This window comes from Rutilus rutilus (assembly GCF_951802725.1).
Source record: "Rutilus rutilus genome assembly, chromosome: 8".
Lineage (NCBI taxonomy): Eukaryota > Metazoa > Chordata > Actinopteri > Cypriniformes > Leuciscidae > Rutilus > Rutilus rutilus.
Genome location: NC_140222.1, coordinates 11,897,328 through 11,924,857, shown reverse-complemented (window position 1 = coordinate 11,924,857; position 27,530 = coordinate 11,897,328). Strand labels below are relative to the sequence as shown.

At 36.7% G+C, this 27,530-nt stretch overlaps 2 protein-coding genes across 3 annotated transcripts; one reads left to right on the top strand and one right to left on the bottom strand.

Annotated features, from left to right (window-relative positions):
• Positions 1-760: 760 nt before the first annotated feature.
• LOC311295126 (CD48 antigen-like) lies at positions 761-12,464 on the bottom strand. Of its 2 annotated transcripts, none has more exons than XM_084416342.1 (6): positions 12,144-12,464; positions 6,450-6,770; positions 5,526-5,807; positions 5,318-5,413; positions 5,169-5,230; positions 761-2,877 (listed from the first exon to the last, which is right to left on the bottom strand). In XM_084416342.1, exons 2-6 carry the CDS (start codon positions 6,742-6,744, stop codon positions 2,830-2,832), a joined length of 783 nt encoding a protein of 260 aa, XP_084272468.1. In that variant the 5' UTR covers positions 6,745-6,770; positions 12,144-12,464; the 3' UTR covers positions 761-2,829. The 2 variants fall into 2 exon arrangements, with proteins under 2 accessions (XP_084272468.1, XP_084272467.1); XM_084416341.1 differs by lacking the exon at positions 12,144-12,464 and adding an exon at positions 6,997-7,118.
• LOC311295118 (uncharacterized protein) lies at positions 9,071-27,530 on the top strand. The gene is made up of 6 exons (XM_084416328.1): positions 9,071-10,821; positions 14,700-15,038; positions 16,885-17,202; positions 21,380-21,526; positions 21,637-21,668; positions 22,082-27,530. The coding sequence occupies exons 1-6, from the start codon at positions 10,770-10,772 to the stop codon at positions 22,253-22,255; spliced, it is 1,062 nt and encodes a 353-aa protein (XP_084272454.1). The 5' UTR covers positions 9,071-10,769; the 3' UTR covers positions 22,256-27,530.

The window sequence follows — 27,530 nt, the reverse complement described above, 5'->3', positions numbered from 1 at the left end:
CCCAGATACTGAAAGAGCAATATATGCCGGTGTTATTGAGATTTATGTTGCTGTTTGTGTGGCTGCTATGATTGTGGCTGGAGCAGAACAGAATCACAAGTAGGCCTATTACATACAACTGATTTAACAAACAATATGTGATTTGATTGTACTAAAATATATTTTACTAATAAAAGGATGTGGAGTGAATTTTTATTCTAATTAACCAAAGTAATGTGTGTCTAACTGAGTTTGTGTTTATTGTTCAAACAGACATCAGGATAGGCCTACAGCACAATAATCAGGAGACTATATGTGCATACTATCAGAGATTTAGATATTTTACATTGCATTGCAGAAACGCTTCTGAAATGGCATTTAGGTGTCTTTTTTACATATACTGTTAAATGCTGCTCAGAGGTGGCATAAATGGATTTAAGGTATCTTCTCACAGGTGAGTTAAGGCTGCACTGTGCCTGCTCAAAATTTTGTGTAAAGGCACAATGCAGCAAAAAAAAAAAAAAAAAAAAAAAAAAAAAAAAAAAACCAGACTAAATTATGCCTGCTCTGACCCACCTAAGCCCTTTGTATAACAATGCAGTTCGAATTGCTGTGTATATGCATCTACGCCATCTCGAGCAGCATTAATCAGTCTGTTTTATGACAGCTAATTGCCACTTCAGAAGCGCTTCTGTGCCACCTTGTGGTTGAGGTGGGTCAGAACAGGCATAATTAAGTCAGGCCTTTATGCGGCATCATCATCCAGATTCTTCCTGAATATTTTGATTATTTTCATAATGCTTCAGACATGGAATTAAAAAAATGTTGATTTACTGCCGTACAGAAGATGATGTGGTGTAATACTTTGTTTGCGGGTGTTCTCAGGGCTTTATTCCAAAGATAACTTTAGGAATATAGCAATAAAACCCTCAGACACGGACAAGTTCTTCTCCTCTTTTCTCTCTTTATTCACCCTTTCTCCTCCGCTCTCCTCTCTTTACCCCCGTCATAATAAAAGTCCTTGCAATAACATCCACTTTAACACAATTTAAAGTCGGCATGAAATCAAAATGGACCCTATTTACTTTGTTAGCGCATATTACTAGTCTTGTGGTGAACAATTAATCCGTGCAAGTTAAAACACAGAAAAACATTTTTTGGCTTCGTAATTCTTTAACAAAATCTGAAAATGCCCCTCCTCTCTGCCTTGGAGGACCTTCTCTGATGACGTAGGTTTGAGGACTTGGGTTGGGAAACGCTTAACCACTCCCCTCAAATCGTTAGTCTGTAATGAGCGAGAGATGGAGAGGAGGAGCACTAGAGTAAAACCCTGCCCTCTGTTCAATATTCCTTTTCACTGGGAAATACGTCACAGCACTGGAGAAAAGTCGTTTGCAACTTCTGGTTCACGCGGACTTTAAATATACTGCTGAATTATCATTGAAATATTCAAATTTAACATCATAATTGATCTTTATAATGTGCTACCTTTAACTCTTACAGTAGTTTATCAGACTGAAGATATTTATATTTTTGTGTTTAAAGCTGCAGTAGGGAGCTTCTAGAAAACGTTGACTTGGCCTCAAAATTTGAACAAGCACAACTTACAGGTCACTCCCCCTCGCTCTCTGCTGCGCTACAGCACTCCCTCCACAGCTCCTCCCCCACAACAGAGCCTGCCGTGAACGCGCAGGCTAGTAAACATGCAGGGCCACTGATGACGGCGGATAAAGAGAGAGAGACCCGGGTTCGAATCCACTGTGAGACACCAATGTGTCCCTGAGCAAGACACTTAACCCCTAGTTGCTCCAGAGGCGTGCGACCTCTGACATATATAGCAATTGTAAGTCGCTTTGGATAAAAGCGTCAGCTAAAATGAATAAATGTAAATGTAAATAAACAGTTATCGCACATTCACTGGTAGGGACGAAACATCAACAATATGCTTTACATTGACTATGGCCTGCCCATACTTTGACTACAAACTTGGTCCTCAAATCATTACGTATTTTGCAATACATGTAATGTAACTTCATAACGTTGCACTCTTTCTATAAGTTATAAATAGCTAGCAAGATAATATAACGGTAACAGGACTCGAGTACTCCATCACTGCGTTACAGTATGTAAGTAATTATTCTTGCGATATGTAAGGCTAAATAAGGTTTGCTAGTACATTATTTCAGCAACATGACAAGCCAGTGAATTAGCAGTTTCAATTGTTGCATTGCACACTGCGTGACATTTTATCTGTATGTTATGCGGCTAGAGTTTTGACACTGAGTCAATGGGCTCCGACGGGCTTGTTTATCGTCATCGGTCTTTTTCCGTTTACTTGTCTTTGTTGTATGAACAGGTGCCACTCGAGAAATTGATAGTTTTGGTTGTTTGTCCGCCATTAGCACAGCTGCGGCACACCGGCAATCTTGATTTTGAGCAATGGTACGCGCTGTGCAAGAGAGGGGTGTGATCAGCGCATACACAAGCTTGATTGACACTGCTAAGACATTCCTCCTGCCTCTGATTGGTTGTTTCTGACCGGGAGCGGTGTATTTCTGCAAATGGCAATAGGACCACTGGGAGGAGCCAGAGGAGCTTGATTTTTTCACATATCATCTGTCTCATATTCTACTGTCAGGACATAATGACATTGTTTCATAATGACATTGTTTTAACAAATATGTAAAAAATACATTTTTACAAAAGTTACCTACTGCAGCTAAATGTTTTCTTACAGAATTTGTATGTGCCCCTTTAAATGCAAATGAGCTGGTGGTCCAAACATCCTGTCAGAGAATGAAAGGTGTGAGGCAGGATCCTGTTAAATTCCAGTAGATACGGTATATTTGATCATCGTTTTTTGGGGATATTTTCATACACAGCATCCTTCTTTGATTTCTGAAAGGAAAAATACATTGAATCAGGAATGTTGCTGATTAAAAAAAATATATATTAGCAGACCAACTTCTCTGTACAAAGCTTAATCTACTAATACAAACCATTTTGTTTTGTTTTGAAAAAAAAACTACTACTACAGGTCAGATGCTAACATGGAGCAGCAAGAGGAAGTTACATCAATCATAACTTAAATCATCATACTGATTAAGTTCTGCAGGGTTGTCATGACAGCTTCTGCTCTGAGAATGACTGTCTTTCACACAAAAGCAACAGCAAAGTCACTGCATGCATCACGTCTACAACCTGCAACCAATGTCTGCTAAAGCTGCATCAGCTCATATAATGATGAACCGCAGAGACGCTGCAGCTCGGCAGAGACGCTGCAGCTCGAGGACACACTTCAGCACAAGTGACAGGAACAAATTTATGCTCTATACTACTTTCTTTCCAACTTTCAGGCAGAGATCAGCACCTCAAAAATAGAAATGGGCTGTCTGTCATTTAAAGATGTGTCACAATGCAACTACACAACTTTAGAAGTGATCTAGTTAAGTCAAATGATACACACTGCACACATCCGGCGCAGACACAAACTGCAAGACGAGCAAGACTGATCATGGTTTAAGACTATCGGTTTTAATTTACTATTGAAGATGATCACTGCAGTCTTAAGGGGATTAAATACAAAAACTTACACTGAGGTGCAAACAGGATTTTTTTTTTTAAAGCATCCTTAAAGGTACACTATAAAGACATAAGTAACTTATGTCACTTTAGCAGATAATAAACAAAACTGAATGCCTTTTGAGTTAGGCAGGTACTGGGCTACTCCGCAGCTGCTGGCGTCCTGATCAGTCTAAAACAGTCCCATAAACACTCATTATAGGCGTACCGTGTGATTCAGCATAAAACAAATGCACAGTTTGGAAAATAGATAATGTACTTGTTCATTATACAAATATTGTGAATTTTGAACAAAAGCGTGTTACATACCTTTGATCTGCTCCCTACTGAAGGTACTAATGAAAGACAGCCGAGCCGATAAACCAGCCACATTTGTTCACTGAACGTCATAAGGCCCTTTCACACTGAGCGAGATTAAGCGACGCAAAAGTATGCGATGACGCTCTTGAATTGAAACAATAGATCCTATATATATCTATTCACACCAAGCATGAGCAATTGTGGAGCGACAAAGCAAGAGTGAGTTTTTTCAGACTGTCTATTTACACTAAGTTCAGATAGACCCCCTTGTTGGCAGAGGCTAGTAGCAAAAAGCCTATCCACTTTAGATTGCAGTTCGAAGTTATTACAAGCAATCTATTGATGGTTTTAAGTGGGTTTTTAACAAAAACATAGTAATAATCTCATAAATTGTGATGTGTATTTTGATGCTAATTGTAGCTCTAATGCACCTGTTACCCAACTGTGATGTATTTGGTCAAAATAATTTTCGTAAGGTAGTTTGTGTTTCTGGTATCAAACTTTATCTTAATTGACTGTTGTATGTCATGCAGTGGATGAGTTTAAAGTCAACTGGAAAAATGTAGGAGAAAATGCATTCTAGGTCAGCGCCACCTATCATGCAGGATTAAATTACGCAAAGATGAACAATCGGTTCGCGTTCAGTGTGAAAGCACTGTTTGACGGCGATTCACTTTACTGTATATCCTAGTGCTCACCCCTGTGAAGGCCCCCATCCCTTTCCACTACCACTCTACAGATAGCGTTGTCGGGATAATTCCAGTTCGCGTGGCTATGCGGATGCGAAAAAAATTCTGTATTATAAATTTTAAGGCCAGATAAGTAGTTTGTTGAGGGTTGATTTGTAGAGAAGGACTACACGCTTGCGCACATATATTCAAACGCACATACCTATAGACTGAACTCGTAATACACATGTGCACGCCATCAGCGTTCTCAAGGGTTCACGTTCTTGAATTTTGCGCAGAAAGAACTTAAGAGTTTTCTGTTAAAGTTTTCATGTTAGTGGCCCCTAAGTTAATAACTAATGATCGTTGCGATGAAAGTGAATCAATCAAAACTTACTTTAGCGGGACAATAATGTTATTCTAGAGAATCTCTGAGAATCTCTGTTACTTTAAACTATCATCAATGTAAAGCCGCTTTGGAACCATCTACATTGTTAAAAGTGCTATATAAATGAAGATGACTTGACTTGACTCACTGTAAAGAGACCTTTTTGCTGTGCAAAAAACTTCAATCAACAAGCTTCAATCAGACTAACTGACTGCAACAACTTCTTGCAACATAGCTATTAATTATCTTACCGGTTTTTGTTTTGGTGGTTTACACAATGCTGATTCAGTTCTGACTTCCTCCTGTCTCTGGACTGCATTAACAGTAATACACATGTTAAAAACGACAATTTATAATTCCATTAATAATATTTCCATCTCAAAAAAGATAAACATTTGACCTGTTTTTCTACATTTCTTGCAGATGCAGCACATCACAACAATCATCAGAGATCCAGCAGAGATCAACACTATGTACAATAAAGGTGGGCCTTGATCTGTAATTGACAAAATTAGTCATTAGTGTGAGTGAATCTGTCCGTCTGACCTACAACAAACACTACCACAGATCAGCTTAATTAATCAGTGTTAATATCACCACCATCATACTTGCACATGTGTGACAGAGTGTGTTGATGTCCAGAAGTTTGGTCTGGTTGCTGATGGGATTGTTCAGCACACAGCTGTAGGTGTTTTTATCCTGATATTCCACCTCCAGAGGTAGAGAGAGACTGATGCTGAGATCAGACGCACTGATGCTGGACAATACACTGATTCCTTTATACCAGGAGAGAGTCGCATCACGCACATTCAACACTGAACACACCAATGAACATGATGATGATGATGATGATGAACAATCTCTGGTAATGTCAAGAATGGGGAGAGGAGCTGGAAAACATGAGAGAATGAGCAGAAATAATGACAAATCTAAACATCAAGTCTTATTTATAGTGTAGTGTGGTAACAGTCAGTGAGTGATTCCATCATCTCAAAATATAAAATGATCAAACATTTTAGTATGTAAAAAAAAAAAAAAAGAATATTCCAGGTTCACTACTCATTTTTATTTCCATTTGGCCACCAGAAAAGCAAAAGTCTGGTTTAAAGTTAGGTGCTGAATGGGGCCGACTTAAAATACTTGTTTCAATTGCATGTTAACATTATATTAGTGTGAAAAATCAACTACTAACTTTTCTGTGTGAAGTTATTTCCAAAACTTACTTGCCATGTCAATGCAATGACAAAAAACTGTGAAACGACTGTAAAAATGCTAATTTCACAGGAGGATTTAATGTAAGTGGTTTTGAGTTTTCTTTTATATCTTTCAATTATAATAATTCCAACAATAACAAACATTCCAGCCATTTCAAAGTAAAATAACTTGCTGTAGAAGTGTTTTTCAGAGAAACGAGTATGTGAACTTAGCATGTTTCCTCAATGCAAACATATTATGGTATTTTTATGCTTTAGTAGAGTGAAAAAGTTACATATAGCTCCTTTAAATGATGAAATATAATGATCTCTACTCACCGTGGACAGAAACATTGAATACTTTTGATGTCAGTTTCAGTCCATTCAACTCTAGATCATAAACTCCAGTATGTTCAGTTCTGATGTTTGTGATGGTCAGAGATCCAGTTTGATCGTCCAGCTTCAGTCTGTCTCTGAATCTCCCATCAAGAACATCATCATATCTGGAGAAGATTTGCTTGTCTTTGTTGATTTTAGCTATGAGAGTGTTTTCTTCTCCAAATGTCCACAGTATGTCGTCGTCTTCGTGTATTTCAGTAACATCAGTCTTTAGAGTAACAGAATCTCCCTCCATCACTGACACTGACTCACCAAACACACCTGGGGAAGATGAAGAGGATCAGATTAAGGCTTCTGATGGTTTACAATGCCTAAATGAAGCAATAGTTTGACAAATCACAATTTTAAAATGTCCTGGGAAAAAGAGGCCTGACTGCAAAGCAGATCACACAATATTATCTCAGTTTGAGATAACAGTAAGAGAAAACATAGTAGATTGTTCTGCCATTCTGAAATATTAAGCCATAATAATGCTTTTATAACTTACCAGTCAGACGGCACCAGCACAAAAAGAACAAAACAAACATGTGAACCATTTCCTTCACCTGCTCTGTGTCTGACCTCAAACGACTGCTGAAAACACTCAAGCTGATGTGAATCCTCCCACGACAGAGTGAAACCTTCCTTGTTCACACAACCTGTTATGTAGCCTATAGTTACATAAAAATGTTTTTTTCTGGCTCTTATTAAGAATTGAACTATATTTTAAAAGTGGAACCATTCTTCTTTATGTCATTTAACATTGATTATGTAGTTGTCTGATATTACATATTAAATACCTAAAAGCAGAAGAACATGTGTGAATCTTATTGAATTGCATGGGTAAAAACAGCTTCAAATGCTTTTATGATAAAACTTAATTATCTCTATATGAAGAGTTCAGATGCAAAAGCCTCTAAGTGCCATCTGAAATTTTCTTCTAGAATGATCATTTTTATCAAGCTTGTATATTTAAGTTCAGTAATTTCACTTAAATGGCAAAGAAAATTACCTATTAAATGTCATTTAAGTGAAATTATTGAACTTAAATATACAAACTTAATAAAAATGATCATTCTAGAAGAAAATTTCAGATGGCACTTAGAGGCTTTTGCATCTGAACTCTTCATATATTATTGTGAATATGGAAAAACAAAACAGAAATGTTAAAACGTCAGCTATTTCTCATTGCAATGTTTATTGAGGTGTGAATCTTGCAGCTTATTTTTAGTCAAACTGAAACCTGTTGTGGTTTGATTTTTCAGAATCCTGGTTTGATCTTTTCTGTTGAACAAACTGCTTTGTGTGATGGGTCATTTGTTTTATCTGTGTTTAGTTTGCAGCTGAAAAGCTTCTTGCTGTCCTTCTGAACCTCACAGTCTGACTTCCTCTCTAGACAAAACTGCTCTACAGAGTAATAATTCTGAATCAATCCATCATCAAGAGTGATGTTTGAAAAACCAAGCAAAGAGAAATCTCAGGTCAAACTTGATTCTTACACATTATGTATCATTGTCAAGTCAAGTCGTCTTCTTTTATATAGCGCTTTTAACCATGTAGATTGTTTCAAAGCAGCTTTACAGAGATACACGTATAATTTAAGTTAACAGAGATTGTTTGGCTTTATAGCGGTTCTTTAATAAAGTTATTTTACAGCTAAAGTTAGTTTTGATTGATTCGCTTCCGTCGCAACGATAATTTGTTATTAAAGTGATAGTTCACTTTGAAATTAAATTTTGGTATGTTTTAGCTTACCTCAAGGGCATCTAAGATGTATAGGTGTCTTTTTTTCTGCAGTAGTTTCAATTTTGATATTTTAAGGACAAACCGTTCTTGTCTGTCAGTCAGATAATGCAGGTCTATGGTCACTATCTCAAAGAGCATGCACTGACAAGTCCAAATTAAACAATTCTCTATCGTAAGTACACATTGATGGCTTAAGACACGAAACGAGCGGTTTGTGTGAGAAAACAAACAGTATTTATATAGTGTTTACCTCTTGTACATGCACAACCACGTCCAAGTGATCTGATGCAGACTGGTGCATAGATGTATACAGTAGATGTCGCCTTGGCTACGGCAGTTCATTGGAACGTATGACAACATGTAGAATGCAACAGGACGTCTCTGAATGGTTAGTTGATGAATTTATGTTGCTGATGTGGAGTTAACTATCTTCAATTAGCATATTCTGTCATGATAATCTATAAATCGCTCGTATAGGAACTGTTGTGAGATGCACACAGAGTGACTTTCTATTGCATGGATGCTAAAGTTTGAGCTGACTCACAAATGTACTCTTATACAACAACTTTTCCTCTTCTCAACACAGACTGTGTGTTCCCAGGGGAGGGGTTTATGTAAATTTTTGGGTTAGTGATGTAACTAACCCTGGAGGAATGTGGTGTAGTCTCTACCAGCCGTTTCTTGTAGTCCTTTTCTTTAAAAGCAAATATCTTCATTTGCATTGAACTTTGAGCGTTGTAACTTTGCAGATGTTGTTTATGCTCAAACAGCAACATAACACACTAACTAGCCTAAAGTTAGAAAAGTGAAATCATACTCAACCACCCCTTTAATTTATTGCGGTGCACATGCAGGGACTATTAATTGTATCAATAACAGTGCATACTGTAGATTTGAAAATCCTGCTTCCCCCATTATTGTTGAATCACGGAAGCTACACCAGTTATTTTTGCCAAGAGATTTATTTATTTATTATGTGTCATGTGTCATGCAGAGAGTAACAGGCATATAAGGCCACATGAGAGGAGGTCTTCATTCCAGATTTCTCTGTTCCCCCTTTCTTCTTCTCACCCCATCATGCTAGCTGTAAATGGTTTCTCTATGTTTCTCCTTCCTCTCACGCCCTCATGCGTTTATGTTTCTCTGAGGTGGTACAGTAAGATTGAGCTTAAATACACAACTGAGCGACATTCAACTTCCTTGTAAGGTAGCAAAACATGTTGCTTATGTTTAAAAATAGAATGTATACCTAATTCTTACACATGGTACAATCCACTATCCCTCTGTGTATACATTAATACATTAGTGGTATACAAATGGTACATTTGCATCAGTTGAAACATTACTTTCCTTGCAAAGAGCATACACATTTGAAGTATCATCATCATTGGAACATCTCTGCTAACTGAACATTGCATTTTACACATACCTTTAAGCAAAACACTGTAAACACTGGGATTTAACTCATCCCAGATCACTTCTCCACACACATGTACAACATACTCTGACTTGACAAAATACATTATGAAATTATTATGAAAATGAATAAAGAAAAATAATACAAAAAATAACACTAAACAGTAAATGTGTAGTCTTCACATACGTTATACCTAGCACTATGCACTGTGTCATAATTTGTTTAGTTATTAATTTATCTGATGTATTCGCGGTGAAACTATTATGAACTGACAAATTATTAAAATAATGTACAAATATATTTGTCTAGTTATTAATTTATCTGATGTATTCACTGTGAAGCCATTAGGAACGGATAAATGATTAAAAAATAGTAAAAATAATAATCTTGTTAGAACACATTTTCACCACCATACTCATTGACTACTGGTTCCGCAAATTAAACTTATATTCAATAAAATAATATCCAATTATAACATATTATTCTGAATGTCAAAACAAACTGAGAAAAAAAAAATTCCTAAACGTGCACGGACGTCAGGGTCGTTCTCGCGTGATTGTTTAATGAACAACACGGAAACACACACGTAGTAGGCTACTCTGAAAAAGCAACAAATGGGTAAGCAAATAATCATTTATGGTGTAAATAACCAGCATTTCGAAACAAACGTGTCGTAAATACCTCACCTTTGGCATATAGTCAGAAGTTACGCTGTTTGCGTAAATCACGCACGCAGCACAGAGACAACCGCGCCCACTACGATCACATATTATGACGGTCACAGAATCTGGTGTAACACAGCATTTAATTCTCCCCTTGGGTTTTAGGTTTCGGGAAGGGAAAAAATTCCACCACTCCGTCCACACTTTTAGGATACCGGGTATTGGATTTGCACAATCCATATGCACAACGCTTCAGCATGTTTCCCTCGCTCGAAAGCTTGCCAGAGCTCCTGCGCCTAGTTACGGTTGCTAAACCACGATTGGCCTGTGGCGGTTTCGGGCGTGGCTTAGCGTGGGATGACCCAGTGTTTACTTTCACTTTAGTCGCCAGATGCAGAAGAGCAAGACGTTGTTAACAGATTCTGCGTTGTTTTTTTCGGACGAAAATTTGTGAAAATGAAGCTTCTTTTTATTTTGCTCTCAGTGGGTTCATTTTTACTAGATCATGGTAAGACATTTTTTGTTTTTTGATTTGATTTGATTTATTTTGGATTAGACAGACAACATAATCCAAAGTATAACATGTTAAAGTGTAAACACTTATTTCCAACACGGTCCTTGGTGTTAAAACATTCACCACAAAACAATGACTTATTACAAGCCAAAGACAACAACATTTAAAACAAATCATCCAAGTCTCATGTTACAGTCTCTCTTCCGGTATAATCGAACAAAAAATGAGACGCAGTTTCATTTTGTACAAGCTCTGTTTGCTTTGTGGTTGTTGACGGTAATTTATTTTATTACATTTCTTTCCTTTATTCTTGCATTGTGTGTTGAGCTCGTGCATGGTAAAGCATTTATTTGATACAATCTTTCTTTAGGTCGACATAAAACGAACGACGTCACGCAGTTTCATGTCCTCCCAGCTCTAATCACTTCACACTCAAAATAAATGAATTATTTCTGATTTATTGCTTTTTTAACTCGACAATAAATTTAAATGAAATGTGCTTATATGATGTGTTTTTCGACACATGTTGTGCAGTAACACAAACACGGGAAGTCACGTGGGAGAAAAAAAAGACAATTCTAGGCGCAGTTATATTCCTGCACAACCGTAACGAAACAAGTAGCGTTAGCATCAAGCTAATGTTACATGATACAGTTTAACAGATTAATATTAGACTTTTACTTAAAGCTCACTTTAAACCGCCATCGAGTATTTGTATCATATTCCGGTCACGGTTTAAAATGTTTTTAAGTCAAAAATGATGTTGAAATATGTTATATTTAGCATTTTATATGCAGCTAATGGCTAGCAATACTGTAGCGTAAACATTCTTTATTCATATGAAAATACCCGAAATCGCACACAAACCACATAAGTTATACTCGAAATCGCGCATTTTAGCTCATTGTGGAAGAGTTGTGTCTTTAGCTTTGTTATCACGAAGGTCAGAATGAGGAAGTATACACAGTACAGCAGAATGGCAGGATTAATATCCCAATCGTGAGATGATTGACAGCTGTAGCTACAGCCAATGAGAGAGCGCATATCAAAACTGACGCAATCAGAGGATCAGAACGCTCGCTGTGTTCGCTGTTTGAACTCTTCAGATCGCATTATTCAGTGTAAAATGAACAGAACTCTGTGTCTGTGTGTGTGTGTGTGTGTGTGTGTGTGTGTGTGTGTGTGTGTGTTTTCAATCAGGTTCCAAAAGTCACACGTCATGCAAACTTGAAGCTGGGTAAAAAAAAAAAAAAAAAGCACATATACGTTTTATATTAATTAGTTAAAACAATCCTCTAAATTCTGTCATCACTTACCCTTCAGTAGTTCCAAACCATTTTAAACCTGATCTTCGAAAGAAAAACAGATATTTTAATGAAACCTGAGAGATTGATCCCTCCGATAAATGATTCACCAAAACTGTCAAGAGGTCCAAGCTGTTCACGTTTCAAAAAAGTTAATCGCAAAAAACATAACCTAATCCATATGAATCGTGTTGATTCCTCAAAGTCCTCTATTAAAAGAGACAGGATCGCGTTATATAATTTAGCAGTTTAAATGTATCTAAACACATTCAAGTAACATATGCAGAGATGACGCACGCACAACATATCCGGTAAACTGAAGCTCTGAGGTGCAAAGCGATCTCATTATCATAAGAACCAATCAGAGCCGTTCAACGTTCAAATATTAAAATTGTATTATCTTTAAATATATTGAAAGTATATTCGCATCATGCTTTTACCTATTTGCACAATACAACTTTAACACACTTTAAAATAATTGTATTTTAGTATATTTTCAAAATATATATTTTCTAAAAATATACTTGAAGTGAAAATTCAGTTTATTTATTTTTTTAAGTGTAGCCTATTTATTTGCACTTTATTAAAAAAAATGTTTTGGTATATTTTAACTGTGTGCTGGAAATGATAATTGTAACAATACAATGAAAGTATACTTTCAAAATACATTATAGTACACAATTGTATTTTGTACAAAGTATTATTTGTCTATTGATGTGCATTTGTTATTGAAGACAAAGTGTGCAATTTGTAGGATCGGCACTGATCTCAGGAGACAGGAAGTGAAACTAACATTGCATTCAGACATGCCTTGATGCCTTCCGACCGAAAGCAGCTTTTATCAGTTTTCAGACGCAGCCATAGAGTTGTCCAATAGTTAGGTTTAGGGTTATGGTTGATATTCTAGCCCCACCCATTAGGTCTAAATTACATTCACTTCTTTTCGCTGGACATCTAGCGAGGAGAAGCTGGATAAGCTCCACCAAATGACAGTTCTCCAGTAACAGAGCAACTGAATAAAAGAGTAAAATATGTAATTTCAAATTTGTCTCACAATTCTGACTTTTTTTACGTGCAATTCCAAGTTTATATCTGACAACTATGAGAAAAAAACAATCTGAACTGAAACTTTTTCCTGCAATTCTTTCCTCAGAATTGTGATATAAACTAAAGATGATTCCATTCGGAGTTGCGCACTGCAAAAAAACTGTGATAATTGTTGATGCTAAGATGTGTATATATACAGGTGCTGGTCATAAAATTAGAATATCATCAAAAAGTTGATTTATTTCAAGAATTCAACTTAACAGGTGAAACTAATATATTATATAGACTCATTACATGCAAAGTGAGATATATTTTAAGCCTTTATTTGTTATAATTTTGATGATTATGGCTTACAGCTTATGAAACCCATGAAATCAAAATTCCAGAAAATTAGAATATTACATGAAATCACACAGTAATCCCATGGTCATTGAACCAGGTTTTGGTTATTTTGGCAGTGTGGGCAGGTGAAACTCCTGCTGGAAAATGAAGGAAGCATGAAGTGCTCTGAAAATGTCCTGGTAGACGGCTGCGTTGACTCTGGATTTAATAAAGCACAGTGGACCAAAGTCCTCTTTTCTGATGAGAGCAAATTTTGCATCTCATTTGGAAACCAAGGTCCCAGAGTCTGGAGGAAGAATGGAGAGGCACACAATCCAAGATGCTTGAAGTCCAGTGTGAAGTTTCCACAGTCTGTGTTGGTTTGGGGAGCCGTGTCATCGGCTGGTGTTGGTCCACTGTGCTGTCCACTCAACGCAGCCGTCTACCAGGACATTTGCAGAGCACTTCATGCTTCCTTCAGCAGACAAGCTTTATGGAGATGCTGACTTCATTGCTTCATGCTGACACCTGCCCACACTGCCAAAATAACCAAAACCTGGTTTAATGACCATGGTATTACTGTGTAATTACTGTGTGATTTCATGGTATATTCTAATTTTCTGGGATTTTGATTTTGTGGTTTTCACAAGCTGTAAGCCATAATCATCAAAATTATAACAAATAAAGGCTTGAGATATCTCACTTTGCATGTAATGAGTTTATATAATATATTAGTTTCACCTGTTAAGTTGAATATATATATATATATATATATATATATATATATATATATATATATATATATATATATATATTATATATATATATAATTTGTTTATATTTATTTATTTATTTATATATTTGAATGGGATATATAAATATATTTAAATGGATGAAAGATATAGAATGTTCAAAATGCTGGCTTGTTTATAAAAAAAAAAAATCATGGCAAAACATATTGGAAAAGCTCCATGTAATTTGTTGTTTGGCAATACACAAGGTCACAAATTTACATGATATGATGCATGTGTGAATCAATGATGTTCTTCTGCTATTTGTTTGCATGTATTACATTATGAATCCAGAAATAATCCTATATTTACAATATTTATGTTCTGGAGGAAAAAAAAAATATTTCGCAGCACTTTCATGTTGTATAATGTTGCTTGGTTTATAATACACTGTTCTTTTCCTCTCCAGGTATTCTTGCTGTTGAGCCAGACAGTGGTGGAGTGCTGTTGTCAGTGATGGAGGGAGATTCAGTCACTCTAAACACTGGTGTTCAAACAAACCAACAAGAGAAGATTAGATGGTATCATAATGACATTCTCATCGCTCTAATCACTGGAGATCTCGGTTATATCTGTACAGATGTTCAGTGTAATAATGATGCTGAGAGATTCAGAGACAGACTGAAGCTGGATCATCAGACTGGATCTCTGACCATCACAGACACCAGAAACACAGACTCTGGAGAATATAAAGGACAGATCATCAGCGGCAGCCGCACTGCGAGGATATTCACTGTTAAGGTCGATGGTGAGTTGTTTAAAAGTGTGTCTTGTGCATTTCAGTCACATCAGACAGAAGCATGGGTATTTGATTAAGTGCAATCAGGAAGGCGTGAGTACTGTACAGTAGCTGCATGAAACCATGCAGTGCAGTGGTTGTACAGTAGGCCTACTGTGTTACCGCATCTGTTTGAACCAGCAAATGCAGTCAGTATGTTATCTGAGTCAAGTCCTCATTAAAGTCCCCTTGAACCGGAAGTTGCAAATGACTTTTCTCCAGTGTTGTGATGTATTTCCAAGTGAAAGGGAATATTAAATAGAGGACGGGGTGGTTTTACTTTAGCGCTCCTCCTCTCCATCTCTGCTCATAGCAGACTAACGGTTTGAGGGGAGTGGTTAAGCGTTTCCCAACCCAAGCCGTCAAACTGACATCATCAGAGAAGGAACGCCATTCCAGACCGGAAGTAACTTTACAGATTTTGATTAAACGATTTACAGATTTAGATTACCACGGCAAACAAATTTTTTTCTGTTTATTAACTTGCACGGATTAATTGTTCACCACAAGACTTGTAATATGCGCTAACAAAATGGGGTCAATTTTGATTTCGTGTCGACTTTAATCATAACTTAAGTAAAAATCTTCTCTATGCACTCTATGGGCCCTATTTTAACGATCTGAAACACAAGTATCAAACGTGAAACTCTAGTAACTTTGTGGGTGGATCTCGGGCGCTGTTGCTATTTTCCCGGCGGGATAAATGACTCTTGCGCCCGACGCAAATCTAAAATGGGTTGGACTGAAGTAGCTTCATTATTCATAGGTGTGGTTTGGACATAACGTGAAATAAACCAATCAGAGCGTCATCTCACATTCCCTTTAAGAGCAGGCGCGCTTGTTCTATGGCGGATTACTATTATAACGGCGGATTTGCCAGACGCGCGCCAGGAGCGGTTCACAGTCGAGGAGATCGACGTTCTCGTCAGGGTCGTAAAACACAGAGAAGTGACATTGGGGTTGTGAGAAACCCACCCAAATTTGCTTCGGTTAAACAGGGGTATGATAATAATGTGTGTAAGCTAGATTTATGTACGGTGGCCGAGAGAGTTCAACCAAATAAGTGACTAACCCAGCTGGGACACAAAACCCAAAGTTCATTGTAATGAGAGATTCAGATACAGGTGTTTTTTTTCCTCTTTGCATTCTTGTAAAGGCACATTATGCAAGATTTGTACCTTAATATAACAGCTTCGAAATCATTTCGATGGTAAACAAACTCGTAGTATCCCTATAGCAAAGCAGGGGATAGCAAACCAGCAATGCAAGCAGGCCGTGAGTGCAGAGACGGCTCTGCGTGAGTAGTATTTACAACAGTAACGTTAAATACAAGGACTCCACATAGACTCTAGGGTGCGCTGTTTTACAACAACTGCATAGTGTGCCTTTAACATACATTATTAATTAAAAACATTATATACGGTAGATAATTTAATAATAAAAATAAATATACTGTTAAATTAAATTAAATTAAATAGATGTAAATGTTGTTCAACATGGTTTTTATTTTTCCATTAGCGAGTTGTTATTTTTATCAGTTTGTTCTTGTCAATATGTCAGTTTCTCATAATATCATCTGTTTAAATACATCATACTCAGTGATTTGTTTTAGTTCACCAGGAGGAATTCAAACAACAGGATTTGATGGAAAATGTTCTTTATGATGGAAAATTTGGACAAAAACAAGTCCAAAATGTGGACTGAAAATCAATAGACGATAATTTTTTTTATTGCTTTCATGTTCAGTTGTTTTTTGTTGTGGAGTTTATTCTCTTCAGCAAAAAATCCTCCAATCATCTGTTGGTTTGTGTTTCAGCTGTTTCTGCTGCTGAACGAGATAAAATGAAGAGAAAGTCAGTGATGGAAGGAGAATCTGTCACTTTATACACTGGAAAACCGAATGATTCAACATGGTATATTAATGACATTCCCATCGCTGAAATCACTGGAGATCAGAGTAAGATCTGTACAGATGTTCAGTGTAAAGAGAGATTCACTGATAGACTGAAGCTGGATCATCAGACTGGATCTCTGAACATCACAAACACCAGAAACATAGACTCTGGAGAATATAAACTACAGATCAACAACAGCAGATTCAGCATCATTAGGAGCTTTAGTGTTTCTGTCACTGGTGAGTCTCTTTAATCATTCAGTGCATTTTCATTCGAACAGTGAAATACTTAAAATCCACAATGTAAATATCATCAGGCTTTCATTTAAACAATCGATTCATTCACTCTAAAAAAAATGCTGAGTTCCCTGTTTGGGTCAAATTTTTTTTGTTCATATTTGACTCAAGCATGGGTTGAAACAAGTGTTCGAATTAAACGGTTAAAAATCACATGAAATCCAATCTTTACAAATCCGTTTCAAGCCACATTCCTATTTAAATTGCATTTCTGGAAATCCGTCTCAGTCTAAACAATATGACCGGATTTTGCTTGGTTTGTTATACTTTCTCACAGCACGTAAAACTTAAATGTCAGACGTTGTTAGAGGAAACATGAATGTTGCAGCCGAAACAATGCTGTGTTGTTGCAAAGTATCGAACGATCAGAAACTGACAACGGAGGCATATTTTGAAACCGGAGGAGACTGAAAAAAAGCTGCAATGTTACATACCAGCTTCCATTTCTGCCGCTGCTTCAGAAGAGGCCTAGCGTGACGGTGTGGTGAAGTATCCGGTCACTCTGAAGTGATGGGTCTGGGCTGAGGACCCAAGCAATCCGATTGGTTCAAAGCACGTTTTATGGGTAATCGATTTAGTGCCTAGATACAAATCATACAAAATCACTTTATTATAGAAGACGTTTGTTCTAGTTATAACGAGTCATTAATGTATTTAATGTATTTTAAATGATACAATTCATATACTAGTATTTAACCGAAGCTATAGATTGTGAAATGAAACATTTCTCGTTGTTAGTGTGTTTTTTAGTTAGCTTAGATAGTATAGCATACAGCTAACGTTATCCGATGATCGTGCTATGAGCTTTACCTGATATTACTGCACTGATACTGCCTTACCGTATCGCGAGAACAGATTTAGATCAGGCATACTACTGGCATACTAATTGGGTCCTCAGCCCGGACCCATCGCTTCATAGACAGTAAAAGAAATGGACACAGCGACCCCATTGGATTCAACTGAGACAAAGTGAAGTCAATTAGAAACTCTTACTTCCTGGGGGTCGAGCGTACTGCGCAGACTCAAACTGAGCTCGACGACGTAGATGTGATGTGAGCAACCCGTCTGTCTTCTAATAGCTGTGCCAAGATCAATCTGAATCATTCCCTTCCGAATCTTGCAGAGACGGAGATTGTGAGTAGGAGCTGTCCATGAGCTATAGCAGGAGAAACTTTTGCTAAGTATTCTGATTAATTTAAAACTTCAAAATAATAGAAAACCCTGCCCCCCTGAGAGTGACCGGATACTTCACCACAACGGCACTGTAAAATTTAATAAGGATAACATGGCTATTGCAAACAGTTGCAGTTGTTGTTTTTGACGTATGCCTACCAACGCAACGTCATTGCCAATGACATTGAAACAAATGCAGATATTACGGAAAACGATAATTTTAGATCAGATTTCAATCGGAAACACAAATAATCGTATTTAGACTGACAGTGTGAACGAGGCCGAAAACCAAAAATAATCAGGTAGATTAAAAATAAATTATTTCAATGATAAGAAAAACACAATTTCACATTAATACAAAAACTAAATGACAATACACAAGAAACAAACTGAATCAATAAAGATTTACAAAACCAAGACCAAACAAAAATAATTCAAAATAGCTGATACATAATAAAATAATCCTAACTGATTTGAATAAAATGAATGTAGAGTCACAAACAAATTTAGCAAGACTAAATACAGCACAAAATGTTTGTTGACAAAACATGTTAACATGAAAGCTGTGTAAACACTATAAATGTGTCCCAACAAGTAATCAAAAGTTCTACACATTTGCAGTCTTTATGCCTACTTGAACAGTAGGTGTTTTTGTGCTTTTGTCTGGCCCAACCAGACATTAGTGGGTGGAGTTCATGTAAATAGCCTCTTCCAAAAAGAGTTATGTGGGACAATCTTTTTGTCATGATTCATATATTGAGTCGTCTTTGTTATCGTTGACAAAAAAAGCATTTATCAATGAACATCTTCATTAGTAATGTCCTTAATGAAATTAACACTGTTATTGAGAAGCTTACTAGATTTAAAATTATTTTTTTTTAGTTCAGAATGGGTTGCTAGCTCTAATCAAGAGTTATTTTTTCTAGTTAGACGGCTAATTACAACTGTCTGATAGTGAGCTATATAGCATTGCGCAAGATATGACTTGCAGATTCATATTATAATAATCTAGTGACTGTTGTGTTTTAAGATAAACACTTATTCAGTATCAGTAAAATAGGTATGCAATACTATCATAAAATATAGAGAATTTGTATCTTACCATTATCATGACATGAAAATGAGGATCCACTCTGCCAGTTTCACACAGCAACATTGCGGTCTGTAAATTCCCCCAGAAAACAGCTTGTGATGCACTTCAGTGTGTTTTTCAGGCGCAAATCTAATTCGGAGTAGCTTCTAATGAAATAGAGTGGCATTTGATAAAAATAAAATAAAAAGTTTTATTATTACAAATTACGCCATGAGTCATTTTTTGGGGGGGGGCCTTATGGGGGGTACAGGACCCCTCCCAGTCCACTGGTTGAAGCAACCCAGCATTTTTTAGAGTGTTCATTCATTTATTTATTCATTTATAAAGCACTTTACAACTGCAGATGCTGACCAGACAAACATACAATTACATAATATATCATAAAACAAAAAGTCTATCAAAAAAAAAAAGTCTATCAACTGTGACCCACTCTAAATTCTAGTCTCGAACCCTCAACGGCAAATGTCTGATCAACTTTGAGCTTTAAATTTGTTTGTGGGATAGTAACAAGCAACTTGCTTGTTGATCTTTAAGACCTATATGTTTGGTGATAAGCTCAGACACACAAGCAGGAGCTATTCCATGCACTGCTTTAAAAACATACTGCAGGACCTTATATTTGATCCTAAAGTCAACTGGCAGCCACCTGAGTGAGGCCAAAACAGGAGAGATGGCTGGTCTGGCTGCCACATTCTGAACTAGCAACAAGCATGCTTTGTGTAAGATCAGCTATCATTAAAGGGATAGTTCACCCAAAAATGAAAATGATCCCATAATTTACTCACCCTGAAGTTATCATAGGTGTAAATAACATTCTTCTTTCAGACAAATACAATCGGCAGTAAGTGGCCGTTTTGAAGTCCATTAAAAGTGCATCTATCCATCATAAGCAAACTCCACACGGCTCCGGGGCGTTAATAAAGGCCTTCTGAAGCGAAGCGATAAGTTTGAAGAAAAATGTTCATATTTAACATGTTACAAAGTAAAACTCTAGATTCCTGCCAAATGGTCATACACCATCTATCAAAAGCGAAACTTATGCAACTTGTGCCTTCAGAAGTAGTGTAGTGCGTGATGGCTTAGCGTAAATATCAGCAGTACGTTTCATTACTCACATAAGTTGCACTTTAGACTTAAGTGGAATCCATTTGTTTGTTTGGCCGGAAGCTAGTTATTTTACTTTATAAAGTTTTAAATATTAATGTTTTCTCACACAAACTCATCGTTTAGCTTCAGAAGGCCTTTATTAACCCCCTATTGGAGTTGTGTGGAGCACTTTTATCATGGATAGATGCATTTTTATGGACTTCAAAACAGAAACGGCCATTTACTGCCATTCTAAAGCTTGGAAGAGCCAGGACATTTTTTAATATTACTATGATAGTATTTGTCTGAAAGAAGAATGTCATATACACTGTACAGCAACTTTAGGATGGATTGAGGGTGAGTAAATCATGGTCTAATTTTCATTTTTGGGTAAACTAGTCCTTTGAATGTGAAGTAAAGTTTGGCAGTCGTACGTCCAAAGACAGTGGCTAGGGCTGATAAAACATACAAACAAAAACAGAAACAATAAAACATACAACACAGAGCGATGCCCAGCCAACATTATATACTGCGCCATCTTACCCATTCTTGAAACATTGCTGGTTCATGTTGATCTCACAGTACTGTGATGCTGTTTCTGCTGCTGCTGCTCAAAAACCTACCAGATGGCAACAATTATAAATTAAATCAATTTCATGTGTCTTTATACTTTAAGTATAAAAGTGTAAATATTAATCACAATTATTGGTGGAGTGGTTAATCAGCTGTTCTCCAGTAATAATGAGTGTCTGTCTTCATCTGTTCCAGATTCAGGTTCATCTTCAGCTGCTGCATCAGGAGCTGCTGCTGTTGGTGGTGGTGTTGGTGGTGGTGTTGGTGTTCTGCTGATTCTAGCTGGAGTTGCTGCTGTGATTTTCTATTGCCGCAAGAGATCTACACCAATAAGTCAAACTGGCAAGTATTTCATCTAGTTGATGGTACAGAATTTAAATAAGAGATTTATTGTGCAAACAGAATCTTTAAAACTGTAAAAATAGGTATTTTTGTCGTTATTGTTCAAACAGGAAACGGAACACCATGCAATGGTCATGATCAGGTGAGATACTGAAGCTGTGTGCAAAAACCTGTGAATTGTCAATAATGTGTCTGTTTGATCTTTATGTTTGAAAGTATGTGTGGTTTCATTCAGAAATCATCACAGAAACACCAATAATAATTGACATATTTAATGTTGGGTGATAGTTCGCCCAAAAATCATTTACTCACCCTCATGTTGTTCCAAATCTGTTTGAGTTTCTGGCTAGCGTTAACTGTTTGGTTTCCAACATTCTTCAAAATATCATCTTTTGTGACGAAAGAAACTCATACAGGTTTGGAACAACATAACGGTGAGTAAATGATGAAACATTTCTCATTCTTGGATGAATTATCACTTTAAGAGAGTTCTGAATCATTAATCCTGAACATTTGTTTTTCCTTCTGTGTATCTGCTTGTTCCTCATTATTCAGAATGGCATTCCTTTGTTGGCTAGTGTTGTTACCAATGGGACATCCACTCATCAGGCTGAAGCTCCATTGTTGGCTGCTGCTAGTGAGACGTCCCCTCATCCGGCTGACACTCCCATCAATGACTATGCTAATGGGACATCCCCTCATCTGGCTAATGCTCCCATCAATGACTGAGACATCATTAATTGTCATTGAATGGGAACATGACGGACTTTCGCACCGGGTAGTTCTAGGAACTAGCCACCAGGGTGGTTCCCTGAGAACTAATGGTTCCTGGTTGCATTCACACTGCCAGTAGGAACTCTGAAAGGAGAATGGTCCATGGAGTGCACCATGCATTCTAGTGCCGAAGCCTGACTCTACATTTAGATTCTGCACTGACTATCGTAAAGTTAATGCTGTGACCAGACCAGACTCTTTTCCTCTTCCAAGAATGGAAGATTGTGTTGACAAAGTTGGTGCTGCTCATTATGTTACTAAATTAGATCTACTAAAAGGATACTGGCAGGTCCCGCTGACTTCTCGTGCCTCTGAAATATCTGCATTTGTTACACCTGATTCATTTCTACAATACTCAGTCATGGCTTTCGGCATGCGTAATGCACCCGCTACGTTCCAGCGGCTCATGAACAGAGTTTTGTCAGAAGTGACCAATGTTGAGGTATATTTGGATGATGTCATGATATACTCTGACACTTGGGAGGAACACCTTGAAAAGTTAAATGTTGTTTTTGAACGGTTGAGGAGAGCATCTCTGACTCTGAATTTGGCTAAATGCGAATTTGCCAAAGCAACAGTTACTTATCTTGGTAAATGTGTTGGTCAAGGACAAGTAAGACCTATAGAAGCCAAGATAGCTGCCATTGTTGAGTTTCCCAAGCCCACTAATAAACGTGAGTTGCGCCGTTTTTTAGGAATGAGTGGCTACTATCGAAGCTTTTGCAATAATTTTGCTGCTATTGTTTCTCCTTTGACTGATCTTTTGAGTGCATCCAGGAAGTTTGTGTGGACCTCAGAGTGCATGGATGCATTCAATGCTGCCAAAGATCTCCTTTGTACTGCACCTGTTCTCTCTGCTCCCAATTTCTCACGGCCTTTTAAACTACAGGTGGATGCCAGCGCTGCAGGAGCCGGATCAGTCCTGATTCAGGAGGATGGAGCAGGAATTGACCATCCTGTGTCTTTTTTCTCAAAGAAATTCACTAAGTGTCAGCGAAATCATAGTGTAATTGAGAAGGAAGCGCTAGCTTTGTTACTAGCCCTTCAAAATTTTGAAGTTTATCTGGGTGGAAGTGATGGCCCTATTTTGGTTTATACAGACCATAATCCATTGGTGTTCTTAACTCGCATGTCTAACACTAATCAACGTTTAATGCGGTGGTCTTTAATTGTGCAGGAATACCATCTTGACATCCGGCACAAGAAAGGAAGTGACAACATCATTGCTGATGCCCTGTCCAGAATTCATTCTTTAGACAGTTCATGTTTTGATGATTAGTGAATTCGTATGTTGACTTATAACCAGTGGGCGGTTATAGTCTTTGGTGGCGGGGGTGTTACGTCCAGAGCCGTAGGTTCTTTTTGTGTGTGTTCAGCTGTGCTGGTTTTTTTTTTCTGTTTCTCTATCTATTTTGTTGTACTTTTTGTTTTCTTTTCTTTTAGTTTAGGTAGTTTGGTTAATGAGGAGTAAGATTGATTATGTTTGTTATTTTGGCTATACCCCCTTCTGAACTTGATAACTCTCATTTTCTTTTGCCTAATTTGTAAGTAAAACTACTTTCTTGAATGAGATCACTATGTGGTTATTGTGAAACAACTCTGGGTCTGGAGACGGGGTGGCTTCATGCTGTTGCACATTCATTTCACCTCCATCCATTTTTACTGTTTCATTCCTCCCCTAGACCAATCAGGAAAACGTAAAGTGGCGTAAGCTGCACTTGTTGTTGTGACTTTTATTTTTATGTTGTGACGGTGCTGAGAACCCCAGAACCATGGGCTAATCTGTTTACTCAGGTTTTTTAAAAAGGGCAGGTGCTAGTGTTTCACGTGCGTTCAGCCAATCCGTGTACACTAACGTCACGGATATTATTAGCATCTCTTTATTCAGACTCATGGTCCATCCACACAAAAACAATACAAATACAAAGAAACACACAAAATACACAGCACAAAGTTACAAATGACTCGATATATGACTCGGATAGATCCTATAGTGCTGGTTTAGACCCTAAGTAGGAGCTAAATTATTTTCTAGAACTAAAATCATTCCAAGTTCCTGCTGTACAAACATGCCAAAAAAAACAGGTACGTCCGCCAATAGTTCTAGGAACTATGAAAAGGTTCCTATGGAGAATAGGGATGTGCCTGAAGTTGAATACCATTTTTGGAAAGTGAATGATGTGTTCTACCAAACCCCAGTCGAGAAAATAATGTAAAAAAGATGAGATGAGAGGAAAACATTATGCTTATGCATTCTCTCGCAATTGTATAGTTGGGTAATTATATATAATTTGTAAGCATCAGGAAGCCACTATCAATATGCGGCGTATTAAATCACAGTAAGACTTTAGAATACTTTGTATGTATATATATATATATATATATATATATATATTTCTTCTAGAATGATCATTTTTATAAACCTTGTATATTTAAGTTGAGTAATTTCCCTTAAATGACAATTAATAGGTAATTTGCATTGCCATTTAAGTGAAATTATTGAACTTAAATATACAAGCTTGATAAAAATGATCATTCTAGAAGAAAATTTCAGATGGCACTTAGAGGCTTTTGCATCTGAACTCTTCATATATATATATATATATTGCTGTATTGTGTTAGTAGGAAATATCAGTTACATTTCCAAACATTCCTTTTGCCATGAATAGCAATAATCCAGTGTTATTTTTTTTTATATATGTACTTTTTATCTGTGACTACATGAAGAAACTAAGACAGAACATTCTGAAGCAGCATTCCCATAATGTTTGAATGATAAAATGTAATGTTCCCTGAACAATTGCTTAACCAGAAAAATGCCTTTAAGGAATTAAAATAACTGGACATTTTGAATGTTCATTCATAACTTAATGGCGAACGTTAGCAAAATTTGGAGCATATAAAGAAAGTTGGTTCAAATAAAGCAAGGTTTGATCCATGAAACATCACCATTGTGTCCTTGATCAAACTCTGAATCTCAGGAACTGAACCTGTACAAACTGCACTGACAGACTTCAATTGTGAATTGAAGCAGCTACATTATGGGATTTAGTAATTTATTGTTAGATATATTATATAACTGATGCTGGCTGCTGCGCAAGCATTTCAATAGTGTTAAGCATATGAATGGTGTTTTAAGCACATTCAATTTGTTTACTTGTAAAATAAATATATATAATTATTTATTTATTTTTTACTGCCAAGTTTTGTATTTTCATGTGAGGAGTAACACTGTATAGTTCCTGCTGAAAAGATCAATAGGATTTGGAAATATCATGGTGCCTAAATTTGTAATGTGAATTTTATATTAGAAAAAGAGTGTATTGAAAAGTGTATTGAACTTGAGCCTGTATGCTATTTTCTTAAAATGGAAATTAACTTTATCCCTAATGTGATCTGGGTGTAAAATAGTTTTTGTCGTCTTTTTTGGGGTGTAAGAACGATTTTTATTGTTTATCACAGCCTGGTCTGTCTTGAGTATGCTGGTCACATGATTTGTTTAAAAAAAAAATGTGATTAATTAGTCAGCCTGACCTTAATCCAACATGGCTGCCAGTGGTGCAGGACATTCAGATTTTGAGATAAGTAAATATATATATTAAATACTTTTGAAAAAATAATACACTGCTAACATTAATTATGAACATAGTCTTAAAGGAGAACTTGGTAACTTTTTTAACTTAATAAAACTGTCTAGAAATCATTTGGATGGTTAAACAACCTGTTCTAGTGATATTGGTGACTTTCCCCGCTCCCCCCAGCGTTCCCAGGCGGAAAACCAACCTTGCAACTTTGGGACTACCGTCCCGGCAAGATAGAAATTGGAAGTCTCGTGAGAAGCGAGAACAAGAACGAGAACGAGCGCGAAACACGAATTGCTTTATGGCAATTCAACATAAACACACGCACATGTATAATGATTACCCACCTCGGTAGACATAGCTCCACACGATACAGTTGGCTTGCTCCGATCAAAACAAACGCACATGAGCAGCGGTAGAGAGGGGGAGGAGGCCGCCGCAAGTGAGTTTCTTACGACAGTGTTGTTATATATAAGCACCCCCACAGCTATAGGGGGAGCTCGTGGGGAAAACATGCGACAACAAAAGGGAAAATCAGCGAAGAAGTGACTAGAGTTCGCTAGAGTTGCCGAGTTCAGCTTTAAGGTGTTGAAAAAGAAAATGTATAAAAATGTTATTCATGTTATTTAGCACGGTTTGAAATATATGTTACACCTGAGTCACATTGCCACTTTTGGGTATAAAAAAGGGATTAACCCTACTTTTGACTATCTTTGTATTCTGAGTTTGTTTTTTGTTTTGTTTTTTTTGTTTTTTTTTACAAATTATAAAATTTACAGGTTAAACTGATACTGCCTGTCTGTCTTGAGTATATGCTTATATTTTATATTTAATCAAAATAAATTCTAAATGTTCATTTTTTTTTTATTTCTGAGAATTTCTTGTTTATTTGTACCAATGATTGACTAAGAACTGCTCAGTTATTGCATAGAATGCAAGAAAAATGGACCAATGAACAATTTTTTGCAGCTAATAAAACACAACAACAATATTACAAACCTGTCATCCCCCTTTTTGAGAATATATGTCATATTGCACTAAACAAATTTTAATGGTTGTAATTCAAGAATGCTTTACCGAAAATAGCCACTAGGTTTTTTTGTAACAAATTTATTTATTTTTAGTCTCAATACAGTTTTAGACCTTTCCGATGATATGTGTTTTGTCAAGATTAGAAAAGTTTCTTTTTTTTTATTATAAAGTAGTTCAAATAAATTTTGTAATAAGAAACCTGACACCACCCACTATAAGAAACTCGCTAAAATAATTTAAAGTACCATTTTTATGGTAACACAAGGTCCGATTTCAAAACGGTTTTCACAGGCTGAATCTTGAGTTTGTAAGCTTTCCAATGATATAATAATATGTCAACATTATATGAGTTGAAGTATAGGATATAATTGATTTAAACATGCAATGGCAGTTACAGTTATAGATTTGGTCCTTTTTTTTATACCCTAAACAGGCAATGTGATCTGGGACTCACAACTCATAAAATCCAAAATACATAACATTTTTCAAAAATTATTTTGGATATGATTTACTTAAGTCCAGATGATATAAAAAATGACATGAAATTATTTGTTGCTTATCATTTTCTACTCTTGCCTGTTTAAGGGTTAAATACCCCTGTTCATGTAGTAGATGCC